This window comes from Anomalospiza imberbis, chromosome 5, assembly GCF_031753505.1.
Source record: "Anomalospiza imberbis isolate Cuckoo-Finch-1a 21T00152 chromosome 5, ASM3175350v1, whole genome shotgun sequence".
Taxonomy (NCBI): domain Eukaryota; kingdom Metazoa; phylum Chordata; class Aves; order Passeriformes; family Viduidae; genus Anomalospiza; species Anomalospiza imberbis.
Genome location: NC_089685.1, coordinates 32,739,191 through 32,762,636, shown reverse-complemented (window position 1 = coordinate 32,762,636; position 23,446 = coordinate 32,739,191). Strand labels below are relative to the sequence as shown.

Below are 23,446 nucleotides of genomic sequence, written 5' to 3'. Positions count from 1 at the left end.
TATTACAAAAAAAAAAAAAAAACCAAAAAACTATGGGCTTCTCAAAAGTAAATAAATATACATAAAATTGATAGTTTCAGCTTTAGCACCAAAGCAACAAAATGTGCAGTTAATCAGATACTGGAAGGAACAAAATCCCACAGTTATTACAAAATTGTAGAAGTGTCTTAAAGACAGTGCCATCTATGGACACTAGAGGTTACTAGCTTGTAGTCCAAGAGGAATCTTATTTTTATTTTGAATTGGTTGTTTTTGAAGAAAAGAAGCAATTTTTATGGTTGTATTTGAGCCTGGAGGTGACAGTGAAGTGATTCAACTTTTTGTTGGCTTTGGCTCACTGTGTTGTACTAAGCAAGTTATTTAACTTTACCATGCCAGTGTCTTTTAAATTATAATCATCAGTAGCTTCTATCTGTGCAAACTTCAGACGGTACTGCAAATAATTTGGTTGTCATTTACGATCAGTATCAGGCTGGCCAAAATGAAATATCCCCTTCTTTATCCTTCTGGATGCCATACTACTTGTACCTAAAGAAATAACAGTAAGGACAGCAATCATGGTATACAGAGGTCTGTAGACTCTCCAACTGTCCAATTCATTCTTTCACAAAACAAACAAAAAAATGACCAGTTAATTTTGTTTGTAGTGCTGTTGTTGTTGACCTTTGGAGTAAGTGAGGCAATACATTGGTTTAGCCATCTCTGAGGCAAGGTGCCTGACAGGGCTCAATAGGCAAACAAAACAAATGTGTGGGGAAAAAATGGAATAATTTGATTTAGGTCTTGCTTTTTTTACTATTAGTATTCAGGTTTATTTACTTTCCTTTCCATTTCTTCTACTGCCATTTTGCAGCAACCTTTCCTCAGCTCCCCTACTCCCTTCCCAGCCAAGATTTGCAGTGGCCTTTCTCCTCTCCTGTCCCAGGGGTGTTTCTAACTGCCTGCTAATTAAGTAGAAACCCTGTTCTGACAAATTCCCTGTTGGTGCCATTGTGAAATACTGAATAGCATCAGAAACTTCTGAGCAAATAGTTGGATCAAAGTCAGAAAGCTTTCTGTTGAATCCAAGATGCCTGTGAGTGACCAAAAAAAAAAAAAAAAAAAGAGACATTGGTTTTTGCTGAAGTCACAGCAAACTGTTAATTGACCTAGGGACTATTGCAGAAAGGAAGGGTAATAGCAAAATGAGAGGTATATCCCTGTCCTTCTCAAACAAGCCACTCCTCCATCTCTTCAGGCTTTCTTTATCCCTTAATGACTTTCTTATTTACTTAATCTGTGCATTGTAGTCTCATTTTACACTTCTCAGAGCATCCCAACATGGGAGGCCATTCCAATTCTTTGTTAGAAAACCAGCAAACACTAGAAAAGCATTGGTATTTTCTAAAAAGACCAATATCTGCCTTAGGTTTCAGGTGAATCTGAGTAGCTATTCTACAAGTAACTCAAGTTTTTGTTGCATTAAGCCCTTTTCATCCAATTAGCCAATGCCAGGAGCCTGCCTGTTCTGCGGGCAGCTTAGTGCTCAGACAAACACATATTGTGTGCCAGAAGAAGGGAAGGACAAACTCCCCTTCCCTTCTCAAACAGTCAAATTTGAGGTAAAAAAAACCACTCCTACTCTTCTCTCAAAAGTAAAATGCCAGAGGATTGGGGTGTTCCAAGCCAATTGAGGAAGGCTTTTTCAATGATATAGAACATATGATTTGAGTTAGACCTCATAATGTAAACATTGCAAAAATAGAAACTGGAAATCACATGTTTTATTAAAAATGTGAGTATGAAGTATTGGCAACACTGTCAGATTTTTTTTTCTTTTTTTACTTTAACTAAACTTAGGAAAATCTACCCAGAATTTTTCAACCCCATTTCTTACAAATTATAAGTCCACTTTTCCTCTCAGCTCTATACTCCACTCTGTGGGACCAAATCAGCCTTGTTTCCCTCAGTGTTACACTTTTATATACACAGAATCTGTTACTGATTAATGTAGCAGTAGGCAGTGTCCAAAATCATACCACCAGCTGCCCTTCTTTTTTCCAAGTATTAAAGCTCTGTGCAGCCCTACAGACCTTCCCCCAAGCACAGCTTCCCTACAGAGAGTTCTGTGACTCCCAGATAAAGGTTTTTTGCTCACCAGCTTGGTTCTGGCCTTCCATTTTGCTTTGAACAACAGCAAATCATAGACCAACTTCTTCTGTGTTGCAGCTGAGACAGCCACAATACACAGAGTACCATCAGAAAGCTCCAACCCATACAGATAACATCAAACCACTTCAGTACCTGCTCATCTTGTTCCTTAGCCCAACCTTTTATACCCTCATGTTCATGCAGGGCACCTGTGTGCCCTCTGTTCCCTTTGGTGATGGGTCAGTGCACCTGGGCACTCCATGGCTCATTACCTCCAGTGCTGCTCACCTGCCCTGCACAGCTGTAGCCCACTGGGGGTAAGGCTCGGCTGCAGCCCCACTCCCAATTACCACAAACTCTGTGCCTACACTTCTAGACTTCCTGCTGTTCAGCACTCTGGTCTCAGACTAAAACCTGACATGGTAAATCAGAGTGGCCTCAAGTGTAGCTGCCGCAGGGGCTGGGAACTGGTTTGGACTCCCACTCTCCACAGGTTTTTTAATTGATGGTGGCAGTTCCTGGCTGGGCCGATGCCAATGGGATGCTCCTTCCCCAGAAAACCTCTTGTTTTCCCTGTAGTCCTGTTCAGCCTCTTGCAGCCACTGCTATGCTGTCTAGATGATGGGTCTAAACCAATGCAGGATGTTGTGAGATAAAGCCAGGGAGGTAGATTTCCTGTAGTTCAGCCTTAAAATCACATTCCCTTGTGAGACTATACAGAAAATGCAGGAAAAATAGGTGCTCACCTGCAAGGACAGCATTACTAGCCTCAAGGACAGCTCCCCATTTCCTCCAAAGGAAACAGCAATAGTGTAGATGGGAGCATCCCACAGACCAGTAGGTGAAGAGCTGCACAGAACCAGCAGCTCAGGCTGGAAACTTAGCTGGATTTAGACGGACACTATGCCCAGGAAGGATGGGCAAGGGACACCTTACTGGCATATGTCTGCTTCTGTCAATTGGCCCAAGGACCTTACAAACACTAAGGGAAGATGGAATCCATCCTTGCTCAGCTGAGACCACCATTTGAAGGCAACTAAGGACCTAAGCTGACACCCTCCTCCCATCCTGAGCTGCCTTAACTTCAAGCAAGATCCCATGGTGCAAGCAAGCTAAAAATGTGCATCGCGGCAACATTACAAACTATTACAAGAGCCAAAAAGAGAGCCTGGCAACATCACCCAGACAACAGGGTTATATTACAACACTTATTCTGAGAGAAATAACTTCAGGATTAGTGCATATGAGGCATTCTCCACCCCAGCCCTTCTCTCCATGGGAGTAGTGAGCAAAACATCATGAAAAATACATCTCATCTCTAACGATCTGCGTATGTGAATGGCAGAGCTTGGAAATCATGTGGGCATGTTCTGCCTGACAGAAAAGCAAGCAGGACTTACTCTCTGTTCTGGATAGAGTTCAAACGCTGGTGAACAATCAGGATGCAACTTATCAATCCTTTTTCCAATTAGTCAGTCCATTGTGTAAGAAAAGGAGAAGATAAAACCAAGAGTTCCTTTTTGTTTTCTACACATATGTCACGGCTCTTTTCATCATCATCAAAGAACCTTCATCAAAGCTTTCCATACTCTCCAACAGAACCTCAGAGTGGAACACACCTCTGAGAGAAAAAATAACTATTTCACTCACCATTCACAGTGACTTTTGACTGCAGCAAATTCCCAGTGCTTCCATCTTTTCTGAGCATCAGTGAAATACGCAGACAGTAAGAAATTTTAACCTGCAGCAGTAATAGTTCTGTAGCAGCGTCAGCTGTGTAGTAATTCCCTTCTAAGACTTGTATTTTACTGGAGCGATTCCAGCAAGGCCAAAATATAGTCTCAGATACATACTTCAGCTGTTTTCTAAGAAAGGGAACCAGAGCACAGGTCACTGTACCGAACAGGAAGGGAAGAGAAAAGCCATGCCCACCCCAATCCTCTCCAGGGCAGAGCATTGCTCTCACTTTCCTTCGAGCTTCTGCCTTTTCTCATTCATCTCTTACTCTGAGAATGATTGCCTTCAAGAGGCAGGTCATTTATTTGCTGCTGTCAACCTGAATAACAACTACTGTCTCGATTTTGAAGGACATCAACTTTTTTAATATCAGAATGGTAAGAAATCACACATTACACCTCCAAAATCACCCAGAATCAAAACAGGAGTAACAGCTTTGGGAGAACTTTTTCCTTCTGATGTTTCAAACTTTCAGCAAAAACCTTCTCAAACCTAAGAGAGCTAGAAACAATGCCCTCTTCTGGTTTGGGGTTTGGAATGTCCTTTTCTGGTTTGGGGTTTGGAGTGGGGGGTGTTTTTGTTGGTATAGTTTGATGTTAGCAGCTAAGGCTCCAAAAAAAATCCACCAATAGGGAAAAACTCCACAGTGTTGATAATTAATGGATAGAGCTTGTAACAGAGGGGAAAGACAAAAAAACCCAAACCAAACCAAAGAAAAAGTCCCCACAACAACAACAGGAAAAAACCCCACCCTACAGAACTTCATGAGGAGAAAAGTAGATGTGAAAATAATAAAAAAAAAAGAAACTTGTGGCTGGTTCATAATAGGAGTGTACTTGTCAACAGTGGCCTTGTTGATCACCAGATACTGCACTTAGGTCCTTGCAGTGTACTGGGACAGAGATAAACCATTCAGTTCTTTTCACCTGGAACTCTAGAGACACATCACAGGTCTTGTGTAGGAAGAAACAAATGTGAAATTGAAAGCTGGATAAATGAAATATTACATGCAGGCCTGGTACCATTGTGGGGGTTTTCTGCCTTTTTTAAAATCAGCTCTTGAAAATGCTTTTGATCTTTTCAGGGATGAAAGAAGGATGGAAAAAGGCAGGCAGGAAGGGAGAGTAGATGAAGCAGGCAGACATGAGGAAAGAGGAAAGGAGGGAGGGAAGGAGGGAGGGAGGGAAGAAGAAGGAAGGAGGGAGGGGGGAAGGAAGGAGGGAAGGAGGGAGGGAAGGAGGGAAGGAGGGAAGGAGGGAAGGAGGGAAGGAGGGAGGGAAGGAGGGAGGGAAGGAAGGAGGGAAGGAGGGAAGGAGGGAAGGAGGGAAGGAAGGAGGGAAGGAGGGAAGGAGGGAAGGAAGGAGGGAAGGAAGGAAGGAAGGAAGGAAGGAAGGAAGGAAGGAAGGAAGGAAGGAAGGAAGGAAGGAAGGAAGGAAGGAAGGAAGGAAGGAAGGAAGGAAGGAAGGAAGGAAGGAAGGAAGGAAGGAAGGAGGGAAGGAGGGAAGGAGGGAAGGAGGGAAGGAGGGAAGGAGGGAAGGAGGGAAGGAGGGAAGGAGGGAAGGAAGGAAGGAAGGAAGGAAGGAAGGAAGGAAGGAAGGAAGGAAGGAAGGAAGGAAGGAAGGAAGGAAGGAAGGAAGGAAGGAAGGAAGGAAGGAAGGAAGGAAGGAAGGAAGGAAGGAAGGAAGGAAGGAAGGAAGGAAGGAAGGAAGGAAGGAAGGAAAGAAAATCCTTCAGTCTGCCAGCTTTGACAGTGGTGGCACCAGCCTGTGCCACGGAGACACAGGAAGACATAAGCCAAACCCAGAACATTTGTTTATGACATAAATCCTTTCCTGGAGACCATCAACAACTTCTGGGATCCACAGTCAGTATCAGCATCAGTGGCACTGCAGGGTAACCTGCTGGCAGATGAACATGGTGAAAACCAATCACCCGTCTGCATGAACCATGCACTTGCAGCTTCCTTACAGTGAGGGTGCTTCCAGCTCACTTTTTCCTGATACTGAACTCCAGCAAATACCAACCTTGCATGTGTTTGTAGTGCTCTGGCCCCTCTAATACATCATCAAGTGCTGCATGTGGCTTCAGAGACCAGAGACCATCAGCTTCTCTGCAAGCTGATGCCTGGGGTGTTGTCACTTTCTAACAGAAAGGGGAATGGTTAGAGCAGGCTTACCATTACTTTAATTTAAATAGCAGTCAATGTTCACCATGCAGACTGGTAATACCTGCAACAAATATAACAGCCAAATGCCTAATGCACTGTGTGTCCTTGAAGGAAAAAGATTTGCAAAAATCTGTATGTTCCAAATACAGATCCACTTCAGCTCCAAGTACAGATTGTGTCTGAGCCAAAGGTGCTCAGGTCTCATTTCTGAACTCACTGACAAATAGAAGCTTGAAAGCCAGTTGAGAATTGACACAGGAGATTTATTATGAGTTACCTCTCATACAGATTTTATATTTAAATTACATCTTTGGTATCTTTTATCCTTTTTTTATTAATCCAAGGAAATAAACCTCAGGTTGAGACAACCTCCTGCACAGGACTCCATCTTCTTTTTACATAATTACTGTATAATGAAAAATCTAACCTCACACAGGTGGTGGGTTCCAGGTCTCCCTCATTCATATGAGAGGTCAGAACTCTAGGACAGAGCTTTTATACACTTCATGATTTGAAGCCTTTCCAGTGGATGCACAGACCCATCTACAGCTATTTTTCAAACAAGGCTATTGTCTGCAACTTCAGAAAGGCCAATATCTTCCTCCCCTTTCACCTTGTCAAACCACAGCCCACCGGATTAAACCCATGTATCCTCTATACATGGCACAGAGCCATGTTGTTGCATCTGGAACTCAACTTTCTGTTGCCACCTCAACAGGAGCTGCAGAACATTCCCCCATGTACTCTAAACACGGTATACTCAACAGTAAAGACACTTGTTCATCAGGAGAGGAACCACTGGTTGGAACTGTCCAGTCTCAAAGATTCTGGTCATGGACATCACTGGCTGTACAAGAGAAAAACAAATCCTGAGATAAAAGTGGTACCTTTCTTTGAAGTATATCTTGAAATGGTGATTAAAAGCAACTAATTGCTGAACTTCTCCAGACATTGCTGAATGCATCACCTTTTTCTAATCTAGAAATGACCACAATCTCTTTAGGCACATCTTGATTTAATTCCCCAAATCAGCTCTGCCCAGACACATCAAGATCTGCCCTGTGCTGAATTTCATTATCAATAGGCAAGGAGGAACTCTAGATCAGAGTACCAGATCAGTCTCAGATTTAATCAGAGTCTGTTTTTCAGCTTCATTGGATTGATCTCATGTGATTTAGCCAAGGGACACAGAGATGACAAAAGCAAAGGCAGAATTCTAGGTGCACTGGAAGTGCTGAAGCCAAACAGGGAAATTTTACAGAGCACCAAAGGCCACTTCTGCTGTGCAGTAGCTAGGCTAGGGCTGCATTTCTTTTTAAGCATCTTAATAACATCTTGCTCCTGCTTTAAGAGCCTAAGTCCTTAAATGGATATAGGATTCTTGTTTTTCAAGTGACCTGCATTCAGCTGGTGCTTTTTCCTGGCAGCAAACTGTCTGGTGCACATTCAGCGAGGCTGTGTCAAGCCTGTGTGTTGCTGTATGTGTCTGGCCACAATAATTTGCAGAGCAAGCTGCTGAAAACTTGAGTTGCAAATCTAAGGCTCATTTCATTTTGCTGGGATGCTGACAGTGACTGTGTCTACCTGAGAAGCCACCATGTAACCATACACTGGTTTGGAAGGGACTTTTAAAGGCCATCTAGTCCAACCCCCTGCAATGAGCAGGGACAGCTTCAAATAGACCAGGTTGTTCAGGGCCCCATTCAGCCTAATCTTGAATGTTTCCAGGCCATCCACACCTTTCTGGGCAACCTGTACCAGTGTTTTATGATCCTCTTCTAGTTTAAAACCATCCCCCTTGTCATATCACAACAGGCTCTGCTAAAAATATTGTCACAATTTTTCTTACAATGCCCCTTCAGGTACTAGGAGGCTTCTATAATGCCTCCCCACATCCATCTTGAGGCTGATCAACCCCAAGTCTCTCAGTCTGTCTTCATAGGAGGGTGCTCCAGTCCATCTTTGGAGCCCTGCTCTGGACTTGCTCCAACAGCTCATCTTTCCTGGGGACCCCAGAGCTGGATGCAGCACTGCAAGTGGGCTCTCACCAGAGCAGAGCAGAGGGGCAGAATCCCTCCCTGGCCCTGCTGCCCACGCTGCTCTGGATGCAGCCCAGGACACGTTTGGCTCTCTGTGCTGGGAGTGCCCATGGCTGGGCCATGTCCAGCCTCTCCCCCCCCAGCACCCCCGAGTCCTTCTCAGCAGGGCTGCCCTCGACCTGTTCATCCCCAGCCTGTGCTGACACCAGGGTTTGCCCCAGTCCAGGTGCAGCACCTTGCACTTGGTCTTGTTAAACCTCATGAGATTCCCACAGGCCCACTTGGAGTCAGTACTGATTGCTGATGACTGGCATGTGAAGCTCAAATTCCAATTCTCAGCTAAGGCAAGCAATTCTTCAAGGCACAAGATCTGCATCTGGAGACCTGAATATGTTTTTTTTTTTCAAGCTCCAGAAGTTTAAAACATTCATGGGTTGAGCAGTAAGCTCTCTAGGGCAGGGCAGCTAGCTGGTAAGTGTCTGAGAGGAGTTTATTAGTACAGCTATATTTTGTTTGGGTTATTTTTTACAGAACTTTGACCAGAAGGTGGAGTTTTTATTTCAGCCTTTGGAACAGCTTAGCTCCAGTATTTATGATAAAATACCTGAGCTGATTCGTGACTGGCAGGAACTGGTTGTCATTGCTGGTGCACTCATAAAACAAATTTCAACAAGGCACTCAGTGAATCCAGCAAGCTTCCTTCACCTGCTTGCAACTGGAATTCTGTTTGATGGCTCATTCACCAAAAAGAAAGTTTATTACACCTCTGACTGAGAAAGAGCCTTTAGAGCATTTTAGAGTCTTGCTATGGCCACTGTTTCCAAAGACATGCTGTTAGGATGTCTCTGTGCTTTGGGATCGCTGTGCAAGGGTAGCAAGTTTACTAAGAGGAGTCAAATAGAGCAGAGGGGTTGCAATGTGTAATCAAAGGTAAACAGACTAGAAACTACTTCACATCTGATCGAAAATGAATAAAAATTGAAAACACTAAGCCATGACGGTATTTTCTTTCACAGGAAGTGCAGCAGTTGTGTTTGCATGGAGCGCCAGTGGCCCCTAGTGACCGTACTTAGAAGATCACCTCGAATGGGTGTCAACACAGAAAGCCACAGTGCAGACTGGGCCAGAGCACCCATCACTGACCTGCTGTGGTGATGGCTGCAAACCTGGTCTAACCTCGAGCAGCAGTACTGCAACTCTGCGGCCAGACACTGTAGCACTTTTACAGAAGATGCTATGGTGTCATGCCAACTGCAATAGTGAAATCCTCCCCAGCTCTGTCTGTCACACCAGCCTGGAGGTTCAGCAGCAGTGTGGCACAGCTTGCCTCTCCCACGATGGCAGAAGAAGAGCCTCTTCAGCAGCAAACACTTCGTGCAACAAGTACTTTCCAGTCTGGATGGAAATCAGCGACTCAGCGCTGGCTAGTGGGGATAGAGAACGTGTCCAGCAACACCGAGTCACCTGGCCTTCTGCCAAGCAGACAATAGTCCTTTTGTTCCCTCTGGAGAAAAGCCTCTTCTCCAAGAGCACTGGAGGCCAGACACTGAACAGTATAGTTGTAACTGGGTGAAAAGTTTACTAGTGCAGGGGAAACAGTATAAAAATGATCATACACAGCAATTTGGAGTTCAGAAGGGCACTATGTATGCCTAATCTAAGTGACTAGTAGTGTGGGAACAGGCAGAAGACGATCAGGTCTGTACGCTGGTGCAGATAAAACAGAGCAATAGACCTACATTTATTAAAAGAAAAAAAAAAAGGAAAGGAAAAAAAGAAACCCAGTTTCATTAAGAGATGTCATTAGCAGAGTAAGAGAAGCTGCAATTATAAGTCGAAGTTGGGCGAAAAAGATTGTACAATTTCTGACACTCTTTTTGGTATCTGGAACTACAGGTTCATACCTTGTAAGGTTCCATTCAGCTCTCCTCTCCCTGAGCACCTGTGACTGCTTGCTGGTGAATTGTAAATCTTTGGCCTCTCAAAGTCTTAAAATCGGCTCCTATGCATATGCTGGGTGGTTGCTAGAGACCTTTCCTACTTTTCCTAAGAATAAAGTTACTTCCTTCTTGCTGACCAAACACCTTCCTTCCACAGCTGTCCTTGTGATGTGTCTGCACAGACTGTTACCTGCCCTTCACTCTGGGTTTGTACCCATGTGTCATCTAGAGCAGCCACTGGAGCTATTAGGAAAGGAAAGCAAGGTGGAGGAGCCATCATGGACAGTGACAGAGAAACACCACTGTTTGTGCCCAAAAGGGGCTGAAAAACTGGCTGGGAACTACTGCCCATGAGTCCTTCATCACTGAACAGGCTGTGTGATGTGCTGGATCTGGGGTTTTCAGCCATGTCTGACCCTCTGAGGGCCTAATGAGGCTTTTCAGTCCATTCCCACCTTCTGCCCCTTTGGAGGATCCCTCCTGCTAAGTTCCTTGTGATCTCCCCTGCAAGGAGGCCAGTCAGCCTGGAAGGGAGGAAGCTCAAGTGGAGCCCACAGAAGCAGTCCAGCACCCAGCAGGAACCACCACGACAGCTGCTGCTTCAGGCTCACATTTTGTGGTCTTCATTATTCTTTTCATTCTCGGCCATGTCTCCATTATTATTATTATTCTTTTCATGTGAAGGAGGAAATTCTGCTTATGAACCTCTGTTTGTGGTCCCTGCTGTGCACGCCGCTGCCCAGATCAGCACACTACTGTGGGTGAGCTGCTGGCCCAGCCACCACCTCACCGCTGTGTGATGTACTCAACCCAGACAAAACTGGATGACTGCCCCAAGGGAAGGCTGTCTCTGGATGTGATGTGTTCCTACAGACTCCATTACTGGCAGTTTCCAACCATTAGCTGGCAGAGAAAAGACACTGGGCTAAGCTGACCAGCATGGTTATCTTCCTGAAAACTCTCATCAAACACCCAGACAATGAATATAAGCAAGGGTTGGAAGTCCACAAAGGCAAAATACAAACCAAACAGAGAGGAATAGCTGCAAAAATATTGAGTCTTGAGATGCAGAAAGCACTTGTCTTTCCTGATGCAGTATTCAAAAAATGAGGATCAAATTTCCCCATGCCACCAGCAAATATAAAATATCAGAAAACGAACAAGCTAGAACAAAAAAACATACACGTCCATGAGAGGAGACCCTTTTAGATAGCTCAGTGTGAACCTCATCAGAGGGCTCTCCACTGGCATCTCCCTCCTGCCAGGGCAGGAGCAACCATTAGGCTACCAAGTGGGTGGACAACACCATTGCAGGATGTGCACCTTGCTGGCATCAGGCAATTTCATGACCTCTTTGAACACAGGAAAGATGGGCAGGAAGCACCATGTCATAGACTTGTTGTTTACAACTAAAAAACCCTAAAAATCCACACAGGCACCAAGGAGTTTGCTTTCCCTCGAAACTTGTACCTTTGCCTGGACAAGTTGATCCTTCCCTCCTCCCAAGGTCTCCATCCACATGTATTGCCTCTGGTGCCACCACCACCACTGCCTGCTTATTTGTGGTAAACCTGTGTGGTTTGATACAATTTTATCAGAAGAAGACTTGGAAGCATTTGTGGTTCTTTTTAACCCTGTGGTGAGCCAGTAAGTGCTGTGTGCTGCTTGTAGGTCAAAGCACAGCTGAAATGGCATCCTGCAGACTGAGGAAGCCTGGGCCTGAGCATGGTCTGACACTGCAAACGACTTCTATGTCCTAAACTGTGTCAAATATCTTGTATCAGCCCATCAGCCAGTGCAAGCCCTGAGGGCTCTTCAGTGGGAAAGGGTGTGCAGAAGAGACCCTTCACACATGCAATTTCCTGCAGTGCATTGGATTCACCCCTCCTACAAAGGAGCATGCCTTCCCAACGCTGCTAACACAGAGGTGTTCAAAGGTGTCTGAGCAGCTTCTGCCTGCCTGAGAAATCAGTCACCTCACCAGTCCCTGTGGCTAATGGCACACAGCCTGAGGGTGCTGGTCTGACATGACTGCGCATCTCAAATCACTGGCAGGCCTCTACACAACCCCCTGCCTTGAATGAATCTTTCACCAATAAAAATCAAGTGAAACTGGAGCAAACAAAGCATTGACTAGGATAGGGATGTATTTGGATCTCTTTTCTATCTCTTCTTACTTCAGTGGAGCTGGTATCAGATGATACTGGCTCCCTGCCACTCAGCCAGATGCTACTACTGCCCATGGATGGGCAGAAGATAAGTCCTTGCAAAGAAGGTCAAGGAAAACTACAGTACAGTGAAACAACTCACCTTATTTCTGTATTAAATATTTCACACAGTTTAAAATAGATGTTGTGAAAGTTTCATAAAGATTTTAAGTCTTGAATTTTGAAAATTAGCTTTTATCTGAATTGGAAATACCTATGTAAAGGGCTGCATTTTACTTTTGCATTAAATAATGTTTTGCTACCTTTCCAGTAACCACTTAGGTTGTTTTGAATGGAGATAGGATTTTTAGTCACACAAAATTGAATTTGAACTACAGCTGCAGTTGTGGATGAAACCAATTTTTGCTGACAACAATTCTGAAAAACTTCTATCTGCTATTTTTACCCCCAAAGCATAGACAATTTCTAATAATCTCTGAATAGCTGTGGACCTGTTTCCACTTGCAGACCTGTAAGTGTCCACAAAATGGAATCAAATGCCTGTCCTTTGCGAGCTTTCATTTGATAATGGTGAAACACAAGCTCAGAAGTAAAAGTCAACATAATCCTATTAAAATCCTTTCTCAAAAAACAAAAACAAAAAAACCCACCCCAAAACTATAGGAATTAAAAAAAAAAAAAAACCAAAAAACAGAAATGTCATTTGGTCATATGGAATATGGAAGAGAACATTAGAACAAGAAGGCTCAAGGAGAACAAAATGTTTATGGAGCAGATTCCCACCATCATACTTCCCAGCACCCTCAGTGCTGCAATGCCACTCTTCCAAGCACAACTTGCTTCATCACTAGACCTCATTTGCTCAAGGGATTCTTTAAGGAAAAACAATGGGAAACTTCTCTGGAGTTCCCTGGTTCTCTGGACCTCATCTTAATCTTCCGTCTCAGTACTAAGCAATGAAGTTGCTTTTGCTGTATATTCCAACAGCATTTCAGTTAGAGAGCGAATATCCTTTGAGGCACAGAAGTGTACCTTTGAGGTAGCTAATGTGACATTCTATTTTCTCATCAAGTAGTACTTTAAGAAAATTTCCTGCAGCAAGCATCATCAAACTAATGCACTGAGCAGCTGTGGTTCCTTCACCTCAATCCTAACAGTCCAAGACCTGAATACACACTTGTAAATTATTATTCATTCTAATGAATCATTAGAATGTGTTGTTCTTTCCCCAGACCTATAGCCACACATAATTTACTGATTTCCCAGTGCTTACTTCATAAAATGTTAAAAATTCATGCACATACTTGGGTCATTTTAGCAAGTTTTACAGACTGACAGTCCATTTATTTGTATGGGTTCAGCATACAGTCGCATGATACACTGAAGCTAAGAAAAACTGGGGAGGATGATTCACAGGAAAATTTTTGAGAAGTCCATTTCTTCTAATTCAGTGCAAAAACAATTCACATACAGTCCATAATCAGAGACTAAATTCTACATTATTTTAAATTTACTTAGTGCTGTAAGTAATCATTAGTGACAATACTACTATCGCCTGGAAATAAGGCAGGGGCAACATCTGACCTACATTTGTTTTATAATTATAGTGTTCATAGTTGTATATTACTTTATATGCATACACTTATATGAAACAATAGCAAAATAAAACTGTTCCCACAACAATGAACAGAGTATATTGTACAGCTTATAAGTTATGGTATACAGTAAAACTGGTGTCACATACTATAGGTTATGGAATACATTCATAGACAATGATATATATTAATTTGCAAATTCAACAAAGAATTTTTTAAAGCAAGTAAGATATTACATACAATGGTGCTGATTCATCATTACTGCAGTTTAAAATATTGGCCCTTTCATGCCACAGGAAACTTGGAATCAAGGTAATGAATCACAGGCAGTACATTGCATTTGACAGAGCTGCAATGATTTAAGAGCAACCTGAATTTCTTGGAGTTTGAGTACTTGATTTTGCAATCCTGAAGTTGAATGATCTAGGTTTAGTTTCTCTGTCTGCCTCTGTTATATACATATAAACACTTGTCTTATGGTATTTATCAGCTCTGCTTTTTGATTTGGAAATAAATACAGACTTTATCACTTTCTTTCACACCAAAGAGGAACCAAGACATGGAAGCCCAGGGGACACATCCCACTAACATAGTGGCTGACGTGTTGGCTTTTAATGGGAAGTGGCACTCTAAGTATCTAGTCACTCTATTTATAGAATTTAAACCCCTAAACTACTTTGGAACATTCATATATTTTACCTACTGCTAAGCTGGCAAATATTATTTAACTACAAGTCTAATATAGATAATAGCTTTTAAATCCATTGAAGTCAAGATGCATCAGAATAATAATCATACAACTATACAAATAGTTGTACCTAATTCCTCATTTTACAGTGCTGCAACTCTCCAGCAGTAAGTAACAAAATTCATGTATGTACACATGTAATAGAGAAAGAGCAAACCTGTGTTGTGGATGGACTTATGTCTGCTGTTCTCATGCTCAATGTTTAGGTTTATATTAAAAATAGTATCAGCATAGAATTGCTGTGGGAAGAGAAGCACAAAATGTTTCTCAAGAATATCTGAAGCCAGATGTCACAAAGTGACACTTTTGATTGCTAGGGCTGCTTGTGCTTCTGTTTATCATGGCTTCTCCAGCTACTCCCAGAGTATGATGATGAGGTTGGATGGGGAAGCTGCTTAACAGTCACAAAAACTGTTACACCTGTCTGCTGCACTGGACAATTGGTCCTTTGAGCTCAGCTAGACAGGAGGCAGCCATGGGGGGCTGAGGGGTTAAAGGCAGCTGGTGATTTAATGTCTTAGTTAGACTTTAAGAAACAGTATGCTTCACATTGCAAATGAATGTTTATTTTACACAGGACCATCAGAATTAACAATAGGGTCCCCAAGTGCACCTTCACTAATCTATCCCATAATAACATGGAAGTACAATTTTCAAAGACACATATTTATATATCTGGTAACCACTTTTGTCCCTGTTACTAAACTAGCAATTAGAAATGCTTTGGGACACACATACACATGCACACATTAAAAAAAAAAAGGCAATACAAATTCTTTTGTTGCTGTCAGAAATAATAAGTACCAGCACATCATCGTTTCCTTGTCCCGCTGCTGCCACTGGCAGATTTATTGAAGCTTCTGCTCATCTGTGGGAAGTGTACAGTTGGTGTTCTTTCAGTGGGGCCATATAGCCCTAAATTCCTGGCTGTGGCTGACTTTCGAAGAGGCTTGACACTGGGAAAAGGATTGAAGACTTGTGGCTTTGGGTTCCCAGGCTGGGGTGATTTAGCCAGGTTTCCACTGTCTCTGGATGAAGTGGAAGACTCTGATAAACATGGCTGGCTGGACTGATGGGATGTTGGCTCTACATTGGTTTGGGTATCTGAAGTGAGTTCCAGTGCTTCCAGTTTTAGCTGAACCATGGACATGTTTGTACCGCTGTCCGTAGAGTCTGCCTCAGACGACTGCTGGTCAGCTTTCCGAGTAGTCCTGTCACCCAAACCACCTTCTTCTCTTTCTCCAAAGTCAGAATGCTTAGAAGCCTCCTCCTTTGCACTAGGACTATTTGTTTTACAGCCCTCACTCTGCTCATCTATCAGTCCTACAGTATCTCCATAGCCCAGCTGGCCTTTGGCCCTAGCAATGTTCTTCCGATGAACTCGTATGTGAGTGCGCCACGGAGAGTTCAGTTTTGTTTTAAGATCTTCTTGGGGAATGGGAGACATCTTCCCCGTAGCATGGCTTGGAATGTGAATAACAGCATTTTTGAGAGACTTGTTATTCAATTTCATCTTCTTTCCTAAAAGGAGGTGGTTTATCACTGGGGAATGGTTTACCTGAGAAGGGAGGAGGCTGGTAACTGGCCCCTTGTCTGAAAGAAAGCATTTAAAAGAAACACAGTATTGTTAAAGAACAAAACAAATTAATGTTCTAAGGATCTACCACCAAATTTGATACCTTTCTTGAGATATAGCAAAGGTTTCTAAGACAGAATGTATTTTTAAAAAACCAACCCAAACTTAAAAATCATCACTGAATTTCACTTATGTCTTAAGAGTTGAACACAAAGCAGCACCTTCTATATAAGCATTTTCTGCCCTCCTTCACTGTTTTGCACCTATGGGTAAACCCCAAGCCAGGAATGCCACGAAAATATATAATGAAAAAAAAAAAGCTTCTTGATTTTTGGAATTGCACTATAACTGATAGTTTAACATTAATATTGGCTTCTGATATCTCCCCTCTACTTCATTTCTCTTCCAACAGCATGAGGCAATTAAGTTTCCAGATGACTTCAGTCACACAAGCCCATCCATGAGGCTTGTGTGATTGGAAAATGGAAAATGAACTAAAGTACTTTTAACGCATAAAACCACGTCTTATTAAGCCAGAGGAGTAGACTCAGAATTAATGATTAGATGACAGTTTGATTAACTTAAAAACCCAGCCCTGTATCATGATGAGTAAGATTAGAAAGATTTGTGTTTGGAAGGTAGGGGTTGGCATCCTTGGAAATCAACATTTTACTGTTTGCACTGTTTCTGCCGGCTACAGTCTCTGTTCAAAGCAAACAGTTCACTAATATTTTTTTAAAGTCCTTCTAAACCATGTAAATAAAAAATTGCAGCTCCATGTATTCCAATGCTCCTACTAGCACAGGTTTAGACAATCTGGAAGAGAAATAATAATTCTCCACAGTGACCCATTTGCATGGTTCAATGGTGAACTTAGAAATACACCTAAGCAGGGAAGAATGAGTGGGGTGGGCTGTGTTCAGCTTGTACACCCAGTAAAACCTTCAGCTATGCATTTCATGCCAAATCTTGCACTGCTGAGTCTGACAATTAGGGAGACAGATTCCATAACATGGGTTGTTAAATAAGGGACTTATGTCCAGCTCAGTCCTCACAACACTATCACTATAGCTAAGGAAACTGCCAGCCACAAGGGAACTCTAAGCCAGGTCCTTCAGTTGCATAATTTGCCGGGCCCAGATGAATTGAGAGGAGTTTGGATAATACAGACCAGCTAGGAATCTACCTGCCACCTGATCTGAAGCATCCTCATCTCTGCATTCACTTTTTCCAGTGCATCAATATGTCAATTCCAAGAATGCCAAAGACTTAAAGTTTTTTAATCAGAGAGATCAACACAATGCACCCAGACAGCAAAGCCACTTTTAAATACCATTGTTTAGTTGGTCCCTGGGACCTAAGAAAACCCCAGGGTCATCATCTTCAGATCCTGACAAAAGAAGAAAAAATATCACCTTCTTGTTTTCTGTCTTCATGAAGCAATACCCACTTTACTACTAATATTGTATCATTAATGTCATTATTTGCTATAATGTTGTATCATCAGTCTTTCCATTTTATCTATTTGGTCAAATGTAAAAGAAGGTAATTTGCCTGACAAAGTTAGTTTGCAATAAATCAGGAAATGAAGCACGTTTTGATGTGTTACCTGCTCTGATATACACATGGTGAACCTGCTGTTGCTGCTTCTTCTTTATCCTGGAATATTGCTTTTTCAGTGCATTAATATCAGTGGTCATACGCTCCATCATCATGCTGTTAAAAGCAGTGTGATAGTCACTTCTGCAAGAGTCTATTGCTCCTGGACTTAATTCTGCAATGTTACTGGAACCAAGACTTTGTTCTTCATTCTGATCTGTAGAAGGAGGGAATAAAGTGGAGGTGAGAAGTAAATTGGCATACTCAAGAGATATATCTGTACTTCTGTAGATTATTTTCAAGGGAAGTCTGTGTCTGTTTCCTACCATCTTATTTAATGGCAGTTTTCAATTAAAAATTTATTATAACATGTATATTTAACTAAGCTGTGCTATTTACAATAAGAAGTATTATAATTAGCACTACTGCTTAAGAATAGGAGGGGTCTGAGGGGAGGTTAAAGACTACAAAAGTCAATTAACATGGCAGTGTAAAGTTATAAGCATAGTTCTTCAAATATCCAAAAGTACATCAAGCCACCACTGAAGTAATTCAATAACAATTATTAAAGATACTTGGTTGCCATAGAGGCCAAAAATGCAAGTTACAAAATACATTACAGTCAAGCAGGCATGAGATTAAACAACCAACCTAGTGCTACCAGCAAGAAGCATCAGGAAACAGAATACCACTGGGAGAAAACTGCTAGTAGCAACAAAAGGGATAGGCACAAAGCAGCTAAGGATCAGACAACTTGAGAGTGTCTCTGATCAACAGCTGCAGAGCATTAGCAGCAGGGCAGTTTATTTTCACAGCTGTTTCTGATGCACCAACCTGGCACTACAGGGTCAGGAGTATAATTCATTTTCAAGGAATGTTTATTTGTCTTTGGCTTAGTTTGCAACAGCAGTTTGATGTTCTGACTAAGTGCTAGTTTGAAGCAGCAGGTAGAGAGTTCCCCAGGAAGGGAAAAACAAAACACAGCAATCGAGAGGAAAATTGCAGCTTACATGTCTCAGCAAAACCAAGCCACAAGAATGATGAAGTGCGAACAGCAACTTGTTACATCAGTCTGGGGTTTTTTGAGGGTAAGTTGGGGATAAATAAAAATGGCCTCTCCCAAGATACTGTGAAATGACTGTTGATCCAGTACCATTTCATAAAGGCTACTGCTTTCCTTGTATGGATCAGCATTTTGTATTGCTTATAGAGAATTTGCACTCATGTTCATACAATTCTGTCAAGAAATTTTATTTCTGTGCAGAAGGATTTGAAAAATGATGACATTCTGAATAAATCCAAAACATAGAACAATCTGAAAGTTTGGCCAAAACAGCAGTGAAATCACCTGCAGAATTCACTCACTGCTGATTGGTTCCAGTATTAGCCATGCACATGTTAATAGAGATCAAGATAATTTATTAAAGGTATACCCTTCAGAAAATGCTGGCTACCTAACAGCTGTCTCAGAAATATGCATGGATTTAGGGTGGAATTTTCTTCACATATGCTTCTTTTTTGTGTGTGTGCAACACTGTGGGGTTGTTTTGTTTCCATTACTGTAGCCAAATCTTTAACTCACACCATCATTTACTGTACACCTACAGCCTTCCAACTTGGCTTTGACAACATCTTCATGGAGCACAGAGCAAATCATTTGGTACCTGCTGTAACCCCTGTGTGCACAGAAAACACACTTTCCATAGCAGCTTTCACAGACAGAGCAGCAGGTAATTTCTGCCAAGTCATATAGATTTAACTGTGTTTTCCAAAAATAAATAAGTCATTACCTTTCATTTGTTTTTGGTATTTTTGGAGCTCTGGTGCCAAAAACCCACTTAATGGTCCAAGACAACCAATTGCATTAGCAATTGAGTCTTCATCATCTAAGTCATTCTCTTCATCACTGTCTCTGGTTCTGCCTAACCTGCTGTCAAAAGAGAACATAAGACAAGTAAGGAGGATACATTCTTAAATGTGAACATTACCAAGCATTTTTATCTTTTTTAGAACCATAGAAGGGAGGATCCACCTGCCTTTTCATCTGCAGAGGGTAAACAATAACTCTACACACCATAAGCAGCGCATTTCAAACTTACCCTGAAAATGAAGTTGATTTTACTGCTGCAGGGAAAGGAGTAATATTGTATGTGTATTTCTCCCTCAATTCTGCCAGTTGTGGGAAAGGAAACTGAGCCATGGTGTAAACAGTCTGGGGGGGGAAAAGAAAGGGCAACTTTAAAAACTTTTGATTTAATTAACAGTCTCACAAAAGATTTTTTCATGAACATACTTCCACAGTCTTGCAGGATTAAAGGCTGTACATTCTTGCACATTCACATGCTGTAAGAAAATGGCCTAGTTTTATGATTCAGTCAGTATTTCCTGTAAGAAAAATAAAGACTGACTCACTATAAAGATACACAGTTCTGTTAAAAAAAAACCAAAAAAAACCCAAAAAAACAAAATAAGGAACTGATAACATGAACTGTAGGATCCTTTACAACTCCTATACTCATTTAATAATTATTGTCAACCCCTTCTTGCCAGCACACCAGAAATCCTCCTCCAATTATTATTTCACTTACATGAATGCATCATTAGGATGCATCATTGAGGATCTTTCCAGGAGACCTAAGTTTTTGCTCAAGTATTCAACAAAGTATTAGCACTAGCATAGATAGGAAGGGGCAGATCCTCATTGATGTGGACTGTTAGCTGATTCATTATTTTACCTGAGAAGCTCAAGAGCTTGTGTGAAGGAAATCACACCAGCATTAAAAAATCATCACTAAAGAGGAAGGATCCAACATATCCAAGTTTTCTTTCCTCCGTTTCTAGTTTTGATTGCTGGTTGGTTTTGAGGGTAAAGTTGGGATTTGGTGGGGTAAAGGTAGTTGTTTTTCTAAAACAAGGTCATGAAAATGCTAATAGATTTTCTTTATATCAATACTCAGAGTTTAAAAAGATGCATAGTTGCAAATGCATTTCCATTCAGCATTATTTTTGCTGTAAGTCACCAGCCAACCTGGACAAAGATACATCATATTCATTGCAATATCACTGCTGATTTGCTCCTACATACTTTAGTTGCCTTTTTCCCCCTACTTTTGTTCATTAGTCAGAACTTTCAAATAACTACCAAATAATTCATTCTGACTCTAAATGTGAGAAGAAAAAAAAAAAACCAAAAATACAATTTCTCATAATTTTTCTGAAATATTAAATCTTTTGCACATCCTGAAAATTAAATATCTTTTGAAAGACAGCAACATAAACTTTTCTCATTAGCTATGACAGTAAATCTTCACTTATTTTTTTTTCCTGTGCTATTAAGTCAGTGACATTTTCATCCGAAGGCAAATGACCTCAATTAAAATGAAAGAAAATTCTGAACAGTTTCTACATAATCCGTTCTTGAACTCTGCCTTGTCTATGCTAAGTACACTAAGGAAAATTGCAAACATGAATTCAGTTCTAGACATTTCCTGACATAAGGAGGGGAAAAGTTTCATTAACAGCAATGATGTAAGCACTGAGGAGCAGGAAAGACAGTCCTTTCTGAATCAGAGACAGATCAATAGTGCACCTCACAGGCTTCTGTATGAGAATGTTTTTACAGTTCAAGCCATGCACAGTGTCTAAGGAAAGGAAGATGCCTTCAAAAATCCATAGCATGAACTGAAGTTTTGCCACTCCATTAAACTACAATGCTACTGTGAAAGATAAATATTCTCTAGGGCCTGAACAGTGATTTCCCATCAGTCTACCAGACAAAGGAATTTTATGATCTGGAGGAAGACCTCCAGCCCAACATGTCTGCCTGCTTGTTTGATCTCCACCATACTTTCCTGTTAGGTTTTATTTTTTTCTATATGTTTCAACTCTCTCCTGTGGTTTGTCTGGAATTTATTTCTATGTTTTATGTCAATGTCCTTCTCAGATAACTTGTTCCATATGCTAGTTACCCTTTAACTGAAACAGTCTACTCCAATTCCTCCATTTGCTCCTTGCACCTGTTTCAGATTATGCTTTTAGCTTTTGCCTGTCTCCAGTCTGTGTCTCTTCCACATCTTCTACAAGTTCTTTCATTTAGCATACATATTTTTAGCTTAACTATTGTATCAGGTTATAACTGCAGGCCTTGCTTACCACCTGGCTAAGGGACCCACAAAACAAATTTTATGCCAGTGCCAGTTCCACTGGAAATTAAAAAAAATATTGCCAGCCAACACCTCTGATATCCTCCCAGTGACAATTCAGAGTCAAAGCATTCTTTTTCTAGTCATTACACAGCCTTGGATGCCATTTGGTTAATTCTGGGGAACTGTCCCAGAGGGAAATAGCCTACACACAAAAGCATGATGAAGCCAAACTTAGCATCTTATTTACATAAGGGGCACATCCTGGGAACAAGAAAAGAGGCAAGGACAAAAACCCTCTATTCTCACTTTAAATCATTTGACAATCCTTTGCCTTACTCTAAAAATGCAAACTGTCTACACCCTCAGCAGAACACCATATGGGAGGTGATGGGCTGTGGCTTCTAAACAGGGTAAGCCATTTTGCAGACAGCTTACAAACATACTTATCTCCATAGCTGACCCTCGCTGGTTTAAGGATCTTCTTTCTTTTCAGTTTGACTAAACAAAACAAAAAGCAAAAGCAAAAACAAACCCAAAAGAAAACAGACAAAGTGCTACTCAAGTAGAAAGTTAACAGTGAATACCATCAAATCAGGGTAACTGCCTAAGCAGATATTCCAAAATGCTAGAGTACCACAAAGGATTAATCCCTGTTCCCCTCTGTTCTAGTAAATACAAAGGGATGCCTCTCCTCCAGCTGGCTTCTCATCTCCTCTGTGCTGTAATGTTCCTGAGTGTACAAACTGAATTAGTTTAGCTGCTTATAAAAATGCTCACTTTCTGACAAGGCATGGAAGCACAGACTCAGTCTAGCACACTCCGTTTAGAATATTTGCAGACACCTGATGTACAGCCTTCTGTCTCCATATTAGAACCAATACATACGCAGTCTAGAATCTGATGTGTACAGCACTTACCCTTTATTCACCCAAACTGTTCAATCTGAAAAAGGAAGAAACTGTAGGCTGGCTTGCTCCTCCAATGTCTTCATGCTCTCCTCAGTAAAACATTAAGAACTTTTGCCACACAAGGGGCAGATCTGCAAAAGCTTTAAGGCTCCCATCCTAACTATAGGTACTGTCTGCATGGGAACGATAAAACTGCAGCAACTATACATGCTGGTGGAAAGAATGAGGACATGAGTCCCCTGTTCTTCTTTAGACATCTGCTCTGTCAACATCTCCCTTGAAGGATCACTTGTACCTCCCTCCTCTAACTCCTAAAAGAAACAAGGCTCTTAGACCACAATTTGTTTTCCAGGGGTTGAGAAGTGCCTGTTACTCTGGCTTAAGTGAACCTGGACAACAGTTTAGATGCAAATGTAAGTGTTGTGCAAGCCTAAAGAGAAGCGAGATAATTGCCACCAGCGAGCTCTACTGAAATGTGTAGGGAAGGCAGAGTAGGATATTATAATCCTTTCCCCACAGTAGGATACTAGTCCTTGAGCCATCTTGTAAAAAGTATTAAATGTAAATTCATCATTCTAATTTTTATTAGGGGAAAAGGAAAAAAAAAATTGAAAATAAAGCATCTCTGGATGACTCCTCTGAAAAAGCTTAAAGCAATTATAAAAACAGCATGTTCGAGCAGCCTGGATCTTTT

General features: G+C 41.6%; 1 protein-coding gene across 5 annotated transcripts in view; it reads right to left on the bottom strand.

Annotated features, from left to right (window-relative positions):
* Nucleotides 1-13,493: 13,493 nt before the first annotated feature.
* The window catches only part of TBC1D30 (TBC1 domain family member 30), a 53,247-nt gene continuing 43,294 nt past the window's right edge, over nucleotides 13,494-23,446 (bottom strand). For 2 of the 5 annotated variants that reach the window (XM_068190125.1, XM_068190124.1), the window contains 5 exons: nucleotides 19,799-19,911; nucleotides 19,490-19,629; nucleotides 17,710-17,916; nucleotides 17,434-17,490; nucleotides 13,494-16,117 (listed from right to left, as the gene is read on the bottom strand). In XM_068190125.1, the coding sequence (XP_068046226.1) occupies nucleotides 15,336-16,117; nucleotides 17,434-17,490; nucleotides 17,710-17,916; nucleotides 19,490-19,629; nucleotides 19,799-19,911 (1,299 nt within the window). In that variant the 3' untranslated portion in view covers nucleotides 13,494-15,335. The remainder of the gene's footprint in view (nucleotides 16,118-17,433; nucleotides 17,491-17,709; nucleotides 17,917-19,489; nucleotides 19,630-19,798; nucleotides 19,912-23,446) is intronic. The other 3 variants (XM_068190123.1, XM_068190126.1, XM_068190122.1) reach the window with 2 other exon arrangements.